This window comes from Littorina saxatilis, unplaced genomic scaffold (genome assembly GCF_037325665.1).
Source record: "Littorina saxatilis isolate snail1 unplaced genomic scaffold, US_GU_Lsax_2.0 scaffold_132, whole genome shotgun sequence".
Classification (NCBI taxonomy): domain Eukaryota; kingdom Metazoa; phylum Mollusca; class Gastropoda; order Littorinimorpha; family Littorinidae; genus Littorina; species Littorina saxatilis.
Window position 1 is genome coordinate 264,762 of NW_027128080.1, and position 21,482 is coordinate 286,243.

A 21,482-nucleotide genomic window follows, 5' to 3' on the forward strand; every position below is an offset into this window, starting at 1 on the left:
ATGCCTATATGCTAACAGTCAGCATATTAGAAATAACTCAAACTATCAGTATTTACTATATGAATGAAGAAGAACATTTTGAACGCGTACATGTACGCGCAATGAAATATGTTATAAATTATCTGATTGATTTTGTCACTATTGTGCTCTAGTAATAATTAAGCATAGGGTTTTGACTAGACCACTATCAGCTGGACACTGCTTGACAGCGTTTCTCCAGCAGTCACGGTCTGTGGTGGTCTCTTTCCCAGTCATCTGGATTGATATTACAAGCCTTCATGTCGAGCTTGCACACGTATATAAATTGCTTGTACCTCATGATCAGTGCTGGACGCCATCCATAACATTATCTAAATGGGGTGCACGAATGCTTGCACACATATATATTGCTTGTTCCTCATGATCAGTGCTGGACGCCATCCATAACATTATCTAAATGGGGTGCACGAATGTTGCAGGGGGTGGTTCTTGTTGGCTGGTGTGATATTTCTCCGTCGTTCATACTGAGAGAATCCATGTAGTATGTACAGGGTAATTATCCTCACCGTTTTGTGTGCCTAACGTCCCTAGAATGAAAGATGAAGTGGATAGGGTACGTATACAAATTCAGTTGGAGTGCAATAGACCTTTTCAGTATCAGAGCAACTCTCGCGAGACACGTTCTTTGTTATACATTGAACGTCGCGAGAACTTCGAACCTCGGCTTTTGCAGCTCGCGCGAGATCGGTGTACCACATGCTTTGCTATGCTCTGAAGTTTGCGAGAGCTTACGAGAGCTTGGAATACTGATAGGGTCTATGCCCTTGGCACATTATTCAATCACTCAAGGCACTGCATACTCCCAGGACAAATCGGCCATCCCTCCCTCCAAGTCACACACACAACCTAACAAACCTTTTAAACAGGCAGGAGAGAGACAGAGCATTCTCACTCTCTCTTACACACACCTGAATATGCACTCCCCAGTGCATGTCCTTTTTTAGCTCAACGCCAAGGTATTTGGCCTTGTCCACATTCTGCAGGGTTTCCCCATGAAGGGTGTAGTTGGTGCAGACTGGTTTCCTCTTGCGTGTGATAGTTTGTTGGTCTCCTCCCACAGTTCTTGTTTCTCCCGGTCTTCTTGAAGAACATTGGAATCCGCCTGTGATGAAATACGCGAATATAGTATGGACAGAAAAATCAGAAAAGCAAACTAACAAAAACACAAACAATAAAAACTGGGTTTTTTTTTTAAAAGAGCATTAAACCCAAATGTTTGGCGTGTTTGTGTTGGTTTAGTACTGCACAGAGGTAATTAGTTGCAGTTAAAAGATCAGGGATGGCCAAATTGACCGCCTGGTTGCCAGGGGCTACTAAAATATCCACCATACTAGTACTCAATACTAGTAGAAACCGCCTGGCAAATCGCCTGGCTGGCTAATGACAACTCTGGTCAAATCAGACGCTTTTGGTTGTAATAAAGAGTTTTAAAGCCATATAAACACTGCAGATCAACTGTGGCGAGTTAACATTTTGCGATTTGGCCATCCCTGTTGATGGTTGACTGGTACCTGAAATAAAGCACCCTCTGATGAGACGATGCCTCACTCTGACAGACACTGTTTGTATATAATTCTACCATATTTACGTAATTGTACAGGCCACCTATAATATATGGACACTTCTTCTTTGTCCTTTGGGTGCCGATTCATTGAAGGTATCACTTTACATGCTTTATTATCTGTCCTATGATCAAATACCCACAGTAACTGTACTTGAAAGAACCCTAGAAGTAGCTTTTTTGACTTTTAGTTCTACCAGTTACAATATGGATATATTTAAAAGAGTTTACTAATCTGAATAAAATAAGCACACAAAACCCCACAAATTGTTACCTAATTGTAAATGGATGATCTGTGTTAGGTGTCCTCTACAAAACTGTATGTTTGCCTCCTTCTAGTGCAGTGCACGTCAAATAAGAAGACAAATTATTTTGCAGATAAAAAATAAGATAACATACGTATGATTAGTCCTTAGCAAAGATATGGGTTGTCGTTTTTTGTACTGTACTACTTTTTTGTTGAAGGACAAGGCCTCCAGTGCAGGAATGGCGGTGAGAGGTGGAAGGCCCTCCCAGAGGCTGAAAAAAATGCCTACAGGCAACAGGCAAAAATAGTGCGTGGGGAGCAGCACAACACAAAGGACATTTTATTGAAGAGGCTGCGAGTCACAGTAAGAAACAAAACATTCACATACATTTGTCTATGTATGCAATAGCATATTTTCATGCAATCCCATCGAGTCTAAGCTAAAACAGCTATATATATTATTAGATGTTTGATGGGTTGTTGACAGACCAGCTTTTTTGTCTGTCCGAGGGGGAGCATATCGTCTTTTGTTAGTCGATATGCCCCCCCGAGGACCGACAAAAAAGCTGGTCTGTCAACAAACCATCAAACATCGTTTTTGTCATCATTTTGGTAGTGAGAAAACAAGTGCACAATCAACCCAGGGAGCCATGCTTTGAAACATGGGTTCCGTGCTGATAGCCACACGAGTCCCGGTTTGATAACCACTGGCAATCAAAGATGGCGTGTGAAAGCAACTTTGTGTTTTTGAGTTCATTAAATGAGTTGGGATGAATATGTCAGGTTTGAGGATGCACAGTTCTGTAGGTTCATCTCAGTATTCCACCCCCTCGGCTTTCTGTTGTAAATATTAAGCAGAGTGATCGAATGTGGAAGCTACGTTTGGTCAAAGGTCACATAAGATTTGCGTCGTGCAGCGACGGAAAGATAATCGCAATCTTGTTTCTCGTTGCCTCTATGTTTTTCATTGGACTTATCATTCTGCTTTCTCGGCTTTGTGAGATGCTTGCATATCTTGTTGCTATTTTGTTTGCTTTCATTATTGTTTCTTATTTGTGCTTCGTTTATCGATACGTCTTGTGCATGGGTCAAAATGTGTGTGTCAGGTGTCGTTTTACTTGAAATTGACGTTCGTGTTTCTCCGAACGTCTGTGTATCGAAACACAGATACATGCACTCCATGACTCTCTAAGAAGACAAAACATATCGCTAGGTTTCATTTGTTTTTGATGAATGTATGACCTTTCATGAAGTCGTTTTGTTTTGTGTTTACTTTTGCCAGTTCGTTTTTGGAACTTTGCAAAAGCAGTGTCGTGTCGTCTGTTTAGGTCTGGGGAAACACCAATGAAAAGAGCCGAAGAATCCCCGAGCGTTTCTATTGGGTTTGCTTTTGATTATCCATGTATAACGTGCTTCCTGCAACTATGGTAATCGGGGATTTATTGCCTGGGGAACATGAGATTTATTTCCCAGGTGCTTGTGAATGAAAACTCGTGAAAATGATGACAAATATATATATTCCTCGTATCACAGGGATGGTCAAACCGGTCGCCAGGGGCGAGTAAAAAATCCGCCGGGCTAGTACAAACCTGGCAATTCGCCCGGCTGGCCAATGAATATTCTGGTCAAATGCGATCCTTATGGTTGTAATATCGGGTTTTAGAGCTACAAAAACACTGCAGATCAACTGTGGTATGTACCGGGCCAGCGAAATTTCTGCCGGGCTAGTGACTTTCTTGAAGTTACTCGCCCGGCTGGTGAGTTAAAATTTTGAGATATGGCCATCCCTGTCATTTTGATAATTATCAGTCCATGCCGTATCGCCGGCATGTCTCTCTCACCAGGTGCATAATTACTGCGCAGAATCTATCAAAACAAGAATACAAACTTATCTCCCATATGTTTTTCGCTAATGTTTATGAGAGACGAACTGAATTAGTTAGTTAGTTGTTGCTTTTTGGGTCTATAGTGGACCATATAGGCCAAAGAAGAAAGTGATTGCAGATTGGCCGACTTGGACAGTGATCTCTGTTCTGTTCTTCACAGTTATGATAAAGACATCGTTCTAAGGTTAACCCCTTGACGGCCTTATGACGGGTATACCAGTCATGCGCTTGTGCAGCCGCAGCGCCTTAGGACGGGTTTACCCGTCTTCTCTGTTCCGGGATTTTCCAGAAATGCTACGTCACTGCTGACACACAAATAGCAGCCAATGGCTTAGAAGGATACCTCATTCTCCTAAATAAACATACATGGTGACGCGGTTTTGCGTCTGAAGGCTATTTTCGGTCTTGGCGACAGGGTAGGGGAGAGAAATCTCGACTCGTCAAAATGGCTAACGGTGACAGTTGACCGGGCCGTAGTAGGGAAAAACAAAGCCGGACTGACGCTACAGGCGGTGCAAATGATTATGGATACTAACAGGGGAAGGGGGAGATCTTTCGGACGATTCGTTGGAAACAGGTAGATGACAGTGATTATAATTCTTTCTTGGAGCGAGCAAAACAGCCACCTGTGTTTGATCCACAGGCACCGGAAGATGCGCTGGACTGATTTTCAAAAGTTCATATTTAAACATCATTATAAGCCAAACTAATTACTATTTCCATGATTAGACACTAAAAACAGATTCTTGGTTAAATTTCTTTTAAAAATAACATAGGTTTTACTTACCTACCTACTGCCAGTTTGGAGCTAGAATATTTTGTGAATTATTACACCCCGAACTCCAATATTACCTGGCAGTCAGGAATGCACATACGCAAGTTTTGATTGGCAGCGAAAGGGTCAAAACAAGTCAAAATGTTGAGACTGCTGTGGGAAGGAGACCATGATATTGTTGCATCACTCCCAAAAGTATTGTCTGCTTCATAGCCAAAGTTGATTATCACATGACACTTTGCCATATTTAGAGTTGTTTGCACAGTAAATACACCCACGAATGATAGCTCCCTTGAAACTGTCTTGCATATCAATTCCTTTGTAATTTAAAAATTACACAACACCATGAAATATCATTATTGACTATTGTGAATCTGCTTAGCCTCATATCAATAACACAATACAAAAAGCTCTAAATATGTAAAATTAAAAAAAATCGATTTCTTAACCACAGAAAGAAAACCAAGTGATCCTGTCAAGGATAAATGAGACCCGAAGGGAAGTAACCCATTTTACCTGAGTTCAGGATGCATCCCTGTATCATACTACATATAATTATAGCTACTTAAAAAGATGGTTTTCACAAAAATGATCAATGGCCTAAATATAGCACTTACCAGTCACATATAAGCCTTATGTCTGCATAAATGCAGTGAGGCAAATTTAGGCTACTTCAAAAACTTTACAACAGAATATTCTTTGTTTCAGCTGGAAGAGTTGCAGAAATGTGGAAACATTGACTTTAGCCTGCTACTTTTCGATAGAGAAAAGGAGACATTGTCGATGACTGGCAATGGCATGATTCGGAATGTTGTCCACAACAACAAACAACTGCAGGCGGATATTCAGATTTCATGTAAGTAATTTATCTCTCCATAATTATCAATGGGGTGTTGTCTGAAGAATATACTGACATCATAAAGTAAAGCAGAGAAATTCGAGTTTTACACCCTCACGCCAAAGCCATGAGGGGCATGTTCCCGGGTTTTAACCTGACTTTAGATGAGATACACAGATGTATGCGTGTTTAGGTGCCATCAGCCATCTGCACTTTCCCATCTCCCCCCTTTCCCCGTCGCGATATAACCTTGAACGGTTGAAAACGACGTTAAACGCCAAATAAAGAAAGAAAGCCATCTGCACTTATTGAAAAATGATCGGGTTCTAACGTGGCGCTGTGGTGATAGGGGGGGGGGGGGGGGTGGGTGGGTGGGATACCGTCTCTGTCTGTCCCGGCTCGAATTCGAACCAGCGACATTTCGATCACAAGTCCAGTGCTCTACCACCTGAGCTACCTGGGCCCACAAGAGAAAGTACTTTATACAGAGTAATACCGGCACGGTTGGCCTAGTGGTAAGGTGTCAGCCCCGTGATCGGGAGGTCGTGGGTTCGAACCCCGGCCGGGTCATACCTAAGACTTTAAAATTGGCAATCTAGTGGCTGCTCCGCCTGGCGTCTGGCATTATGGGGTTAGTGCTAGGACTGGTTGGTCCGGTGTCAGAATAATGTGACTGGGTGAGACATGAAGCCTGTGCTGCGACTTCTGTCTTGTGTGTGGCGCATGTTAAATGTCAAAGCAGCACCGCCCTGATATCACCCTTCGTGGTCGGCTGGGCGTTAAGCAAACAAACAAAAAATACAGAGCAATGTAGAAGAGGACACAACATGTTTTGATTTGATCGACTGTTTGATTAATGCCTCGACTGCCAAGTGTAAGTGCTTTTTGGCTTTGCTTTGTATGTATATGTATGTCATTGGAAAGCGCTAAGAGAACGTAAAGCGCTCTATAAATCTCCCATATTATTATATTATTAATGTTTCTTTGATACATGTAGAACTACTTAAGGATGGCCAAATTGTTCGCCCAATCGCCAGGGGCGAGAAAAAAAATCTGCCGGGCTATTAGAAATTGCCAGGCATCTTGTCCGCCTGGCCAGTGAAAAATCTGGTCAAATACGACCCTTTTGGTTGTGATATAGAGTTTCAAAGCCATATAAAAATTGTAGATGCAGCAACTGTGGTATGCACTGGTCCAGCAAAATTTCTTGCGGGTATGCGAGTTTCTTGAAGTTACTCGCTCGTCTGGCGAGTTTAAAATGTGATATTTGGTCATACCTGCTACTTCAGTCTTGAAAAAGTGAAGTGAGCATTTTAGGGCACCATCTCGTCAAGTGTTTCTTACTTGTAAAAATTACCCTCAAAGCTAACCAAGCTAAACGCCGGTACGTAATCATTGGCTTTTGTAACTTATGTTCATGGAGAAATGATGACCAGTAAATTGAGTAATATTTAATGTGTTGGAGAACTTGATTGAATTACAATTTTTATTAACTGCTGATTGCATCTCTTTCACCTTGCCGTTCAATGGAATGAAACACTTCAACAGGAAATGACATAAAATACAAATAAACCCTTTTTTTGTATGACATTAATTTGTCTTCTGTTCTTTGAATTCTTCTTGTTTGGAGCTAATTAATGTTAGTTAACAAAAATCTGTTAAATGTTGGCTTACTGTTTTGTTTTCAGACCGAAAATCTTCCAAAACAGAGATGCCCTATTCTGTTTTGATAGAACATGTGCGGGAGCACCTCAACAAATCAGCAAGTACTAAAACTTATATCTTATTATATCAAAAAAATGTTGCTGAAAGAGGATGTAATGCTATACCGAGAGGCATAAGTTCCGCAAACTGATCTTTAAAAAATTACGAAAAATCAACTCAGTGGTGAATGTTTTCAATGTTTGAATATTTTATTTATTGGCCATTTTAGTGTTTAAAAACCTTCGCTTTATTGATTTTTAATAGAACATCATGAAATGACAATTTTTCAAAAAAAGTGACTGAGTCCAAGCGCAATGATTTCGGAAAACGTTCAGTGTTCATCACGTTCAATGCTTTGGCCAGCTCTAAGCATCCCAATCGCTTGCTGTCTCTCTCCTTCATCAAGTCGTGGCATGATTGCGATATCTGATACAGCCAAACAGCCAGTTGCATTTTATAGGGCCACACACTATCTTTTTTACGTTATTGTCTCCCGTTCAGCCCATTGTCTTTATTAGCACAGTGAGCTGTGGCTGGATCAGCAATACTGCAAAGCGCATGCTGACAGCGTGAAACATTTGCTCCGACACTCAAGATGTCAACTACAAATTACAGGTTCAATCTGATTTTCGTTTGAGAGCAAAATTGTTCAATGCTGTCTTTTACTTTTAGTAAACAATACATTGAAGTTATATTTTTACATTTACTCAGGTTTTGACTAATTTTGTTAACATTGACGGGAAATCAAGACGAGGGTTCTATGTCCATGTGTGTGTGTGTAGAGCAAGTCAGAGAAACTCCTGGGCTGATCTTCATGAAAATCTTACATGAGATTTGCTGAGTAGGATATATCCCCAGACGTTTTTTTCATTACTAATGTCTTTGATGAAGTCATGTCTGACTTTTTGTGAAAGTTGAGGCAGCATTCGTCAAGCTATCATTTTCAACCAAATTGATTAAAATTGACGAAGTCCAGTCTATGGGATTGCATTGCAGCTTAATTACTAATAATTTGCTCAAAACTCATTAAAAGTTTTCCTTAAAATCAAATTTTCACAAACAGATTTACAATTGATTGCATCATATTCTTTGTTAATTTGTGAATCTAAAAAATGTATACATTAATATTGTGAAAATGTGATCACAATTAACGAAAATAGGTTAATTAGGTACAATGATTAGAAATTGAATGAGATAACAATAAACGGCCCTGAAAGTATTGTTTTGTGAATGTATTGTTTTGTCAATAACAAACGTTACAACAACCTACCTTGCTTGTTTTTTGATTCGGCCCTGAAAGTCCAACAAATGTTGTACTCGCCTTTGGCTAGTGATTCTGAAAATGCACGATCCAGAAAGCAAACTTTACTAGCCAAACCAACAATTTTTTTAAGCAACTTGACTTGCATTTGGCAAGTAGATGAACAAGTAAAATACTCGCCACTTTCAGGCCTGATAAAAAAAATGTACTCACATGAAAACAGCACCAAGAATACATAAACAATTACTTGTTGCTGTTTTCTGATGAGTACATTTTGATTGTTATCTTGTTCTATTTCCTCGCACCTGTAGTCCCTTGTTCCAGGTTTTTTTAGAAATCGATCCAAAACTGATTTTATCATTCTTTATAACTTCCTGATTCCAACTTTTTCTTAGATATATGTTTTAAAAACAAGCTCAGAAAGTTAAAAAGAAAAGCTTGCTTTCCTGCTTAGCGTAAAATGCTACCCTGCTATACTGGCTTGTCAACTTCACTTCGTTTTGCAAAATAACCGATTCCCTTGCCGCATGGATTGACGAAGTTGTACTGTCTTTGTAAAAATTTTAAAAAATGCAGTGTGTTTGGTTTCATTCTGTGAGTTGATCAGATTGTCAAAATGTTGTAAATTCGCCTTAGATGACTTGCTATATTAGCATGACTGAATGTTTTAGGTACCCCAGGAGACCGAGATCCAGAGGGATCCAAGGGTGTGTGTTTATGTACAGGAGTAAACATTTCCCAGCAATATAATATATATGAGCAGGCTATGGTACACCTTTTGCCTATTTTGGTATTTGATTTCCATAACTAATTAACTGTGTTTTCACTTTTAGGAAAAACAACGGGATATCATAAGTTTCCATACAAAGCCTTTTCTGAAGGGAAGGTGAGCGTGGTTGGGTGGCCCCCACTTGTCCCAAAAAAGAAGCTCAATGCCATGTCCCGCAGACACCTAATCGGTCTTCTTGAGGCAACAATAACTCTCAAGTAAGTGTATTAACATGTCTAAAACAAACGTAACATCTTCAATGACTTAAATACATTTTAATACTGTGCATTAAGCCTGAGTGAAATTCAGCCAAGCCTAGTGTGTGAAGCAGCTCAAACACACATGTTTATGTCCCTGAAAACAGCTAGGGATCGCGAAAGGGAAGTTGCAGCCTAGCATACACCATGCAGTTTTGTTTCAGCTTTCCTTGCTATCCCACTAAATACCTCCATTTACATATAAATGTTACATCCTACCAATAATTTTCACTGTACCATGAAGAGCCCAAAGGCAGATTTTGTTTTATTTTAATTTTTATTTTCATTATATTAGCAAGAATGATGACAAATGTATGTTATTGAAATCATGTTCCAAGGACAAGTGATATAAATGTAAGAGAAAATGGTGTTGTCTTTGGACAGCAAACATTTGGTATCTACTATTTATAACATTAAAACAAATAATTTCATCAAAAAGTGGTCCTGAGTGAGGAACAAAGAGTGCAAAGCAGCAACAATGCTCTTACACGTCTAGAGACCATCTATTTTACAGCAAATGAACATGTTAATTAACACTGCTTGTAAGGCACTCTCCGTTTGTGGTACATTTTAGACATGCTGAGTCCATTCAAGAACAGCATCCAGGAACCGAGTTAAAAAGGCAAAAATCCATGAACTGATCAGACATTGACATGTCTACCATATAGTTACCTTCTCAAAAAACAGAAACTTTCTTTATTCTTTATAGTATTGCTTCCCAACATGTGGAGTCTTTGAAAACAGAGAGATTTGCAAAGCAGCAGAAATGCTGAAACATGACCTGAGATCACCTATTTTACAGCCGTTTGACATAATACTGCTTGTAAATCACATTTCCTATGTGTTCAATTTCAGACCTGTCGAGCCCATTGCAGAAAGCCTGCAACCAACCGTTCCACCAACCATTCCGGAAAGTCTGCCGCCACCAACAATTCCAGAAAGGCCTCCAGCAAGGATGTGAGTTGCAAAGGCTTATTTTACTGCCAATTGACATTTTAATACTGCTTGTACCCATCACTTTCTTTGTGTTAAATTTTAGACCTGCCGACTCCATTCAATAACAGCAGCCAGCAACCATGTGCGTTTTAAAGGGCATTCTAGTTCTAAAAATAAAACAGTGCACAGCCGCAGATATTTAAAAAAAAACTGAGCCAGGAAGTCCCAATATGTTTTCAACTATTTATTTGTTTGTGAATGCCAAATTCACAGCTGTAAATGTCATCATACAGACACAATCCTTCCTGTGAAAAAATATGGCTCACCATCTGAGACCTGGCCAGGCTTTTACATGGAATAAAACCATCCTTTTGCTTGGTCATACACCATAAACTACCTTGTGAGCACCCACCCCCATTATGCACCAATTTACATAGAAAGTAGTCGATGGGCGTTTAGTTGGTACAGTACCCTGTGCATGATCAGATCCTTGCAAAAAATAGTGGTATTTGATCACATGATATAAGTTGCGTGAAGTGATATAGAAACATTTAGTCTATCTGTCGGCATCAAACTAAAAGATCAGCACCAAAAACCAATTCTTCCCTAATACAGCAGTCCCTGCAATGTACGGCCCCCGGCGTGAGCGGACACCTGACATGTACGGACACATTTGCTCGGCACGGAGTGTTTTCCTTCTATATTTGCCACCCCCCTTAAACGGACACCTGCAAAACGTGGACACGGACACTCATTTTCTGTCCCAACATCGTCAAATTTTCACCACAACAAAATTGATAACAGAGCAATCCGGCTCTTGGTACAAAGATCACAGCTGCAATGGCGTGATGACAGTCACTGATAACTTGAGTGCACGTGTACCCATCAGGAGGGGGGTAGTTTTGGTCAGGAGTGGAGTCGACTACATGCGAAGATGCCAACATGAAACTGCACCAAGCTCTTTATTCTTGTCTGTAGGATGTAAACAGAAACCACAGTCGATGAAGGTCCTGGGCGAAAGAGAGTGAAAAACCGGCCACAGTTCTCAGCATCGTGTGTCTGTGTGTGAACCTCTTTCATTGACAAGATACTCTAGTTTCCCCTCAGCCTTGACCAGTGAATCGGTTGCCTAATCAGTAATCTATGAACCCTTCAGTTGTCAGCAGGAAGAGCATTGGAGAGAAATAGAGAGGTGTACTCTTCCACACAATTTCCAAGCATCAGACAGTTGTCACGGCTTGGGGTAGGCATTAGTGAGGGTAAGAGTGGGAGCTGTGTTATGTACAGTGTATTTCTGACTGAAGAGTGAAAAGTCACTGCCATGCCACATGATCGGCATGCAGTCAATAAAGCCAGACAAGAAAAAAATAAATTACATGATTATGACATGCAGCTCTATCTGCTGCTATTTATTCAAACTGGTTTTCAAGCTTATTCTTGCAAAGCATCTGCACACGCTCCTCTGTGCTGTGTTTGTGTGGCTGCTTTCGTATGTCAGTGCATGGTGAGTGCAGTGTTCACTGCCTTGAGGATTTATTTTATCTCTTCTTTTCAACACTTTTCATACAAATTCTTTTTACAGAACGTTTAAAGAAGTATTAGGAGTTTATCCCAGCGAAGCTGGAGGTATCCCACGAACGCTATACTGTAATCAACTTGAGAAATGTTCACACTGATAATACATGCTAAAGAAGGATTCGTTGTGCCCGATTATGGGCTACAGTTGGAGATGGAAGTTCACCAAAAATTGAGACCATACTAACAAAAATATGGTGGGTAAAATTGGCGCCCCCATTTTTTCAGCAAACGCCACCCAAGGCCGCTTTGCTTTAAAATCTGCCGTGCACAAACCGTTCATCACAAGCAAATTCCCAAGGCAAGTAACTCATACTCTAGCGACAAGAGTAGTTCCCTTTCTTTTAACGCAGTTTCTTCGACAACACTGACTGCGATCCGACGGTCAGTTTTCAACAATATTTCATTTTATAAACAGATCACACGCAACCAAATGCACACATCTCATCAATTTAAACAACATAAAGCGGTTTCATACACTATTTTCCCCAGAAAACTGAACTTCATACAGTAATTAACGTTGGAACACGGGTGCAAAAGTTCGTCTGCTAGTCCCATTTGGCGAAAGAACATTATCATAAGCGATACTAAAACATAAACAGAACACGTATGTGTGTGTGTCTCTCTCTCTGTCTGTTTGTGGCTGTCTTTCGGTCTGTCTGTCTGTCTCACTCTCTCTCATATTCTCTCTCTCTCTCTCTCTTTCTCCCTCTCTCTCTCAGCCTTTTTTCCCTTTTCAACATAAGGAGAGAGGAAGAGAGTGCGCTGTTGTGTTGGCACCTGTTTGGGTCTCTGTGTGTGTGTGCGTGTTTTGTGTGTGTGTGTGTGGATGTGTGGGTGTGAGTGTGTTTGCGTGTGTGGTTGTGTGCGTGTATGTGTGCGTGTATGTGTGTGTGTGTGTGTGTGTGTGCGTGAGAGAGATAGCGAGAGAGAGAAAGAGGTAATGATAGAAAGAGAGAAGAGACAGAGAGAGAGAGAGAGAGAGAGAGAGAGAGAGAGAGAGAGAGAGAGAGAGAGAGAGAGAGAGAGAGAGAGAGAGAGAGAGAGAGAGAGACGGACGATTGGTCTTTCGCTTGGGGTATGCAGTGCCAGGCACTGCACTTCTACTTAATTGTTATTGTTTAGTAGCCACAAGAAGTGATTAGCATAGACTCAATCCTGTTGTTTGTGTGTCTCTGTGTGAGTGTATGGGGGAGGGGGTGGTGTGGTCACCCCTCCCGTGACCGGACACCTGCAATGTACGGACAGTTTTGCTATGGCCCAAGGGTGTCCGTTCATGAGAGGGACTGCTGTACAACATTCAGATAGACTCAGTGAAGCATGCAAACATAGTACACCTATTTTCTTTAATTCTGAGAACATTTTGAAAGTAATCATAACATATCTATATATTCTTGAATTCAGGACAAGACGAGGAATACAATGCAATGATGTTTTTAATATGTCACTGACCATTACATTTTACAAGTTTTTACGCTTCCAAGCTGAAATGCAATCCCATTGTCCAGCCTTCGTCGAAGATTATGCTTGACAAAAAGTTCAGTCAAATTGGTTAATTTTGTTTGTGTGACAGTGCTACCTCAACTACTAATGAAAGCCAGATATGACTTATCAAAAACAGTTATCAAAGAAAAAAGTCTGGGGCTATCCTATTCAGGAATTCTCATATAAAGTTTTATGAAGATATGTCCATTAGGCTTTAGTTTTTTTCCATTAGATTTGTTTGTTTGTTTGTTTGTTTGCTTAACGCCCAGCCGACCACGAAGGGCCATATCAGGGCGGTTTTCCATTAGATTCAATCTATACACACACACACACACACACACACACAACCACCCTCATCTCGATTCCCCGTCTATGTTAAAACATCTATTCAAAACTTGACTGAATGTAAAAATGTCAATATATCAGGTATGGGATTTGGTCCTTAGATCAGCTAATTTCAGAGATTTACAAGACATTTCAGAGGAAAAAAGGTTAAACTTAACATTTTGCAAGAGTATTGTATATGTGACCCTCCACCACGAAATGAGTCGCATGTCACCTCGCGCGGTTCTGCGCGAGGCGTAATATAAGTCCGGGGAGTGTCTGGTAACAGTGTGAGGGTCACCTTAGTCACAGGCTTATAACTCAAACAGTTGTTGCTCTTTTCTAAAACGGTTTTCACCACTGGATAGAGCATAAAAAACTCTTTATGAAAATGTACAAATATGAAAATCGTGCAAAGGTGACATGCGACTCATTCCGTGGTGGAGGGTGACATATTCTCAAATCACTTAAGAGTCTTTAAACGGTACGCTGCTCTGAAGGCAGAAAATATATTATGAAAGAAGTTGACTTTGACTTGAATTTTGTCAAAATTCCACTGGATTTGGTCTTGATTGCATAGTTTTTGATCATGCCTTCCAAAAATATCCCGGACCCCTTAGATTTCAAAAGTTTTTCCTCTCAACCATTCCCATGACAGAATGAAAACTGGAAATTAACCACACAAATTGTATTTATTTTCTTTGCATCATGGGTTTTGCACAGATGCAAGTGCATACATCCCATATGAAAAATGAAAATGATAACTTCAGATCCGCTTTGTTTTACCAGCATTAGCAGTGCATGTACGTCTACATAGAAATCACAAAATGAAATAGGATATCTGTAGTCAGTTAATTTTGTCTGATTAAAGTCATCCAGGGGAGCAAGGTGTGTGTCAAACATAGCGACTAATCAAACAACTTTGTTCTCTCAATCTCTACAAATCCCCCAAGGTCAAGTTATGCAATATCTAATGTATCTTCCAACTCCACTGCTTGTAACAAACTCTTTGTTTTGGGTTAATTTCAGAGCTGCTGAGAATACTACTGACTCAGAAGCAACAAGGTGAGTTGTTTAGGTTAAGTTCCTCATTTACGTTCATGCCATAAACTTTCTATAACTGTTTGACTTTCTTTCTTTATTTGGTGTTTATAACGTCGTTTTCAACCATTCAAGGTTATATCAAACAACTTTGTTCTCTCAATCTCTACAAATCCCCCAAGGTCAAGTTATGCAATATCTAATGTATCTTCCAACTCCACTGCTTGTAACAAACTCTTTGTTTTGGGTTAATTTCAGAGCTGCTGAGAATACTACTGACTCAGAAGCAACAAGGTGAGTTGTTTAGGTTAAGTTCCTCATTTACGTTCATGCCATAAACTTTCTATAACTGTTTGACTTTCTTTCTTTATTTGATGTTTATAACGTCGTTTTCAACCATTCAAGGTTATATCGCGAAACTGTTTGACTAGAAACCGAGGGATCACCAAATCTCAAAAATTGAACAATGCTAGCTCAGTGTGTGAGTAGCTTCAAGATAGACACTAACCAGCCAGAGGTTTTAAAAGCCCTAATAAATACCTCACAAATGTCAATATATAACAGAACACAGTAAGTAATAGTATGAATGACTAATACTAATTTATTCACATAAAACAGCAGTGTTATGATGAACTACTAGGTAAAAAACTTTGATAAATACAGGGATGTCGTTAGGCGTCGGACATAGACCGATAACAAGGCTCAAATGTCCGATTCACATAGACGCATTGCGGTCAGATGTCCTGTCGTTTTCAACTGAGCGCGGTCATGGTCCGATATATATTTGATCATTTTCTTTTCGTGATAGTGCTGAAGTGTTTGGTCGTTTTTTTAGTTTGTTTGCCTTTTGTGTGTGTCCTGCACACAATGTTGGTGCATGTACTAATATGTGTGTTTGCACATGATAATTTTGTGTTTTGCACACAATTATAATGTCCTATTAAAATGTCTGAAAGCAGTCAAATGTCCTATTGATGCCGAAGAGCTCAGGACATTTTGTCCTATGAATTTGTGGCAACATCCCTGTAAATATAGGCTTTAATTCTCCCGTAGAACCGTACAAAATATGGCAATATTGTATGGGTTCCCAGGTCTGTGTAAGGCTTTACCAAACAGGTATGTTTTGAGCTGTGTTTTGAAGAAGTAAAGACCAATGGAATCACAGAATTCAGACGTGTGTTCCACACAGTGGGAATAAAATGCCTAAAGGGTATCTTTTATCTAAAGTTTTGTTGAAGCTGAGGTTTACAAATGAGGATATGATTATGAGGGAACGGGATGGCTTGTGCACAGGGGGAGGGTTGGGGGGAAGAGGTGTGAATGTCAAAACATCTGTAACCTAACACAGCCGGTTTATACTAAATGTTGTGCTTCATTGGAAGCCAATGCAGGGTGGTTTAGTAAGTAGAGGAGTGACGGGTAATCAATCTTTCACTTGTGCAGAAGGAGACTTGTGGCTCGATAATTGTAAATTCTCCGCAAGCAAGAAAGTTATTCGGTGGGGAGGCCAGCGAGCAATGAGTAAAGTAGACTCAGTAAAAGAGAATTACAAACAAGTTGAACAGTCTCGAATAATCTATAGCATACAAAATCTTTTGTAATTTAAGGAACACACATTTACTGAAACATTTTTGTGTAATTTTATGGTCAGAGCCGAGTCCTAGTAGTCCAAGTACCAGTACACAGTGATGTACGTCCTCAACAGAGGTTTGGGAACCAATCCCGGTGTTGCCTTGTTGTTAAAAAAGTACAGTCAATCTGATTCAAAGCAATTGTTTTGAGCTGACAGCCTCACCTCAGTCTTCGAATCATTTAGCCCGAATTTATTGTCAATCACCCAGTCATGACTTGCTCTATGCAATGTTTGATGTTGTGAAGCATGCTGTAATATTAATTCACTCTTTCTTTCCTTGGTTCAAATTCTTCCTTTTTGCAGTATTCTTGAGAGATTGATGATGAGCAGTACGGATGATAAAAACCTGCTTGAAAGCATTGTTGCGGCTACAGGTAAATATGATCATAAAGTGTGTGCAGATTAACTTAGCAAGTTTGTATTTGCTGGTTATCAACTATCTAAGCCATTCTCTTTCTAGCATGACAAGCATCTACTGAACAACCCCCACCAACAACCACTACCTACCCCCGTTTGTAAAAAGCTCAATCTAAATTCCAATCCAAAGTCTGATCCTGTTTACTGTGATTACCCTAACAAGAAAAATGTCTCATCGCGGCAAGAGCTATACAGTTCAGGGGGGGGGGGGGGGGTTGCACTTATATGTGACCCCAAACCAGGAATACCTTAGAATAAATGTTTTATCTTAGTACCTAACACAGCATTTAGATAATTATGAAAAATACAAAGCTCAAACACGAATTCTAAGACATTTGTTGTGATCTATTCAACTCCCAAAATGAACTCTGTACCTTCTGTAGCTCTTAGTTCAATTTCAAATCTGTATTTTTAGGAAAAAGACATGTATTATGCGCAAAAACAATGTCACAATGAGAATTACAGTCTGGGATTCCTACTCAAAGCACAGCCGTTTTCAATTTCAGTAACTCGGGACATACACATAACTTATTTTCCTGGCTGTTTTTATGTTTAGTGATTTCCATTATTACACGGGCACATGGTTTTTGCTCTGAAGCATCGCCTGCAAAAGCCAGCATGTTTCATTTGAAGAGTGGCCTCTGACAGGAACCCGTTTTCAACATAGAATTTTATGTTGGAATACTTATTTACACACACTACTGTGTTTTCAGAGAAGCATATTATTACTGGCTGTTATTTAGACTTGAACACAATGGCTAAACCACAGAAGGTTCATTCTTAATGATAAACAAACCGACCACCACTGTGTATGGATCTTCATTTATTTTATTGGCATGTGTAGATTACCGAGAGTTCATTGCTGTCAACTGGAAATATTTATTACAGGAGAACCAGATGAGACTGACGACCATGATGGTGCAACACCTGTGAACGAAATGTCTTCCCTGACGGAAACAACAGCAATAAAGTCAGAGAAAGTTACAGGTACAGGTCTAATATCAGAGTTCTGACTTGCGAAGAACACCTGTCTGTCTGACATTTACTTGCTGACATGAAGAATTCCTGTGCAAGTTTATTAATGTTGTTCTACTAGTGTAGGTGTACAGAGACTGTCGAGTATTATAGAGATCAAGGTTAAACTCACGCTCATGTACTGCTGTCGGCTCTATTTTTATGACGGCTTTGTCACCATACTGACAGTTTTGTCTGGCTGACAGCGCTACACACCTTTACAGTGAAACCCCCTTTTAAGACCCCCCATTATTGCTACTGTAGCTGGAAGCAAAAGTTTGGAATGTACCGAGTTCTGCATGGTGGCGCCACAGGGCTTTATTCCTGTCTCCATTGTTTGCACCCCTGAGTCGTCTATGTTTACTCTATGTATGCAAATTATTCATGATATTCACCATGTGAATGTTGTTTGTTTGTGTGTTACAGTAAAGCGCATTCGCTACACACCAGAAGAGGATGATATCCTTAGGACGTCTGGGCTTGCAAAAACAGTGTCATCACACCAGTTATCCAGTCTGCAACAGCGCTACCCCTTACTGCAGAGCCGTAGTCATTCTAGCCTCAGACATAAAATAAGACTGTTACACCGTAAGCTTCAAGCGAATACCACACTTCCGACTGACTTTATCCTGTGACCACATTGAACAACTCTGTGTGTGTGTGTGTGTGTGTGTGTGTGTGTGTGTGTGTGTGTGTGTGTGTTCTTTCTTTCTTTCTTTATTTATTTGGTGTTTAACGTCGTTTTCAACCACGAAGGTTATATCGCGACGAGGTGTGTGTGAAAGTTGAAAGTAACAATAACAAAAACAAGAAAGATAATTTGTTTGAACGTTTGTTATTGAAATTTTGTTGGGATTTCTGTTGAAAGTAATTGCAGAGTGTGATAACTCTATTTACCATAATCTACTTGTACAGTCCATCAAACGACATGTCCAGACAATCATACCTTTTGTCAAGTTTAGTTGACTGTTAATTGAGGTGGTGGTGTGTGTCCATCTAAACTTGTAGACTCTGGGAAAACTAAGGATCTGCATGAGCATTCTCACACAGGCTATTCTTATTTTACATTTTGTCTAGGGCCACAAAAAAAATTGTCTGTTTCTGGTAACATGGCTAAAAAAAATAGGGTCGGTAGGTAGGGATTTTTTTTTTTTTTTTTTACACCCCAAATGTAGACCAATAAAACTAACTTTAAAAATCGCGCAAAGAGACTGGATTCACTATACATAGAGACAAGACACTCAACACATTTACAAATCGTCAGCGGACTTTCGTTTTCACACGTTTTTGTTGTTCATTTTCTCACCTTGTCCTTTACCACCAAAAAATAAATTAAAAAATTTTGAGTTTGGAAAAAAAAAGTTTAGGGTCGGCGCCGAAATTTAGGGTCGGTCGGGTGACCAGAAACAGACAATTTTTTGTGTGTGGCCTAGTCACCTTAGTCAAAAAAATTCCTCCGAAAGCGGCGTATGGCTGCCTAAATGGCGGGGTAAAAAACGGTCATACACGTAAAATTCCACTCGTGCAAAAAACACGAGTGTATGTGGGAGTTTCAGCCCACGAACGCAGAAGAAGAACCTGTCAAAACATGTGATAAATTAACGTAAATAGGTTAATTAGGTGCAATTACAATTTGTTAAATTGATCCAAAAATTATTCCATCTGATCCTTTACCCGATTACAAAAACATATAAATATAAAATGCAAGTTCAGAAAGTTACGCTTCTGTGCTATACTTGTTTGTCAATTTCACTTCATTTTTGCACGAAAAAAGTAAGCGATTTTCTTGCGTCGGGATTGATGAATCTGTATTGTCTTGGTTATAAAAAAAATGCAGTGCGTTTAGTTTCAGACTATAAGTTCCACAGATTGAATAAATGTTGTAATTTCGCCTTGCGCGACTTGTTTGAATTGTAAAAACCAAGCATTATTTAGACTGCATCTCTTAAATCAAATTAACTTAACTTTTTTGGATTTTCTTTCTCCTTCAATCTGACTGCATTTGTGATTGGATTTGTACCCGTGACCCAAGGATTAATTGTCCAGTGCTTTGAAAGTGAGCTTACCACCCCAACCCCCCCCCCCCCCCCCCCCCCCTTATGGTTTTAGGAAATTAGATAACAGCAAATGTACATTCCAGATATTATGCATTATCATGCATGTGCTATTTCCTTTGAAGTTGAAAATATCTGACATTGTTTTCTGTTAAATGTAATGCAAGAAAACTAAAAAACATAAACCAAGAAAGAAGTTTCTATTTCAGTAATTTGATGTTTGGCTTGTTATTTTCATGTACTTTACATGTTTATATTTGACATATGTTATTGATGTATTGGTCAGCTTATTGATTGCTTGATATTTTCTATGTATTTGTAATTTTTTGGGGGGGATAAAATTTGTTTTAGTGTAGACATGTTATGTCAAGGACAAACAATGATTGTTACATTTATGTTTACCCTGCTCAGAAGCTGTTTTGAAGTGTATATCATGACAATAAAGATATTCACAAGAAAAGCTTACCTGAGTACATGAAATTCATTGGCTGTGCAACTCACACTCTGTCATCACTCTGTCTATCATCTTGATGGTGTATGTTTGAATGGACGCTTCATAGGATATGAATGGTGGAAGTGCCAGTGGAACCTGTTTTCTGCAAATGGCAGAGGAAAACAACAACAAATGGCAGAGGAAAACAACAACAAACGACTTTGATAGTGCTGTTCCTATGCCTTGATGACACCATCCTTTGCATGAAAAAACAAGTTGCGTAAGGCGAAAATACAACATTTAGTCAAGTAGCTGTCGAACTCACAGAATGAAACTGAACGCAATACAACGCAGCAAGACCGTATACTCGTAGCATCGTCGGTACACCGCGCACGGCAAAGGCAGTGAAATTGACAAGAAGAGCGGGGTAGTACTTGCGCTAAGAAGGATAGCACGCTTTTCTGTACCTCTCTTCGTTTTAACTTTCTGAGCGTGTTTTTAATCCAAACATATCATATCTAGATATGTTTTCGGAATCAGGAACCGACAAGGAATAAGATGAAAGTGTTTTTAAATTGATTTGGACAATTTAATTTTGATAATAATTTTTATATTTTTAATTTTCAGAGCTTGTTTTTAATCCAAATATAACATATGTATATGTTTTTGGAATCAGAAAATGATGGGGAATAAGATGAACGTAAATTTGGATCGTTTTATAAAAAAAAATTTTTTTTACAATTTTCAGATTTTTAATGACCAAAGTCATTAATTAATTTTTAAGCCACCAAGCTGAAATGCAATACCGAAGTCCGGGCTTCGTCGAAGATTATTTGACCAAAATTTCAACCAATTTGGTTGAAAAATGAGAGCGTGACAGTGCCGCCTCAACTTTCACGAAAAGCCGGATATGACGTCATAAAAGACATTTATCGAAAAAAATTTAAAAAAAGGCTGGGGATTTCATACCCAGGAACTCTCATGTCAAATGTCATAAAGATCGGTCCAGTAGTTTAGTCTGAATCGCTCTACACACACACACACACACAGACAGACAGACAGACGCACATACACCACGACCCTCGTTTCGATTCCCCCTCGATGTTAAAATATTTAGTCAAAACTTGACTAAATATAAAAAGAAGATAGGTTCGCTATAAGATTGGTCTGGCGTGGTGTATCTAATCACCCCTCTCTTAGAAACTTCTAGAATCCTATTCCAATAAGGATACA

The 21,482-nt window shown here is 39.5% G+C and overlaps 1 protein-coding gene across 1 annotated transcript; it reads left to right on the forward strand.

Annotated features, from left to right (window-relative positions):
- The first annotated feature begins 476 nt into the window (after positions 1 to 476).
- Positions 477 to 19,844, forward strand: LOC138956451 (uncharacterized). The gene is made up of 9 exons (XM_070327808.1): positions 477 to 2,211; positions 5,217 to 5,364; positions 7,035 to 7,112; positions 9,145 to 9,298; positions 10,193 to 10,294; positions 14,957 to 14,992; positions 16,635 to 16,705; positions 17,637 to 17,735; positions 18,189 to 19,844. The coding sequence occupies exons 2-9, from the start codon at positions 5,292 to 5,294 to the stop codon at positions 18,395 to 18,397; spliced, it is 822 nt and encodes a 273-aa protein (XP_070183909.1). The 5' UTR covers positions 477 to 2,211; positions 5,217 to 5,291; the 3' UTR covers positions 18,398 to 19,844.
- The last annotated feature ends 1,638 nt before the right edge of the window (positions 19,845 to 21,482 follow it).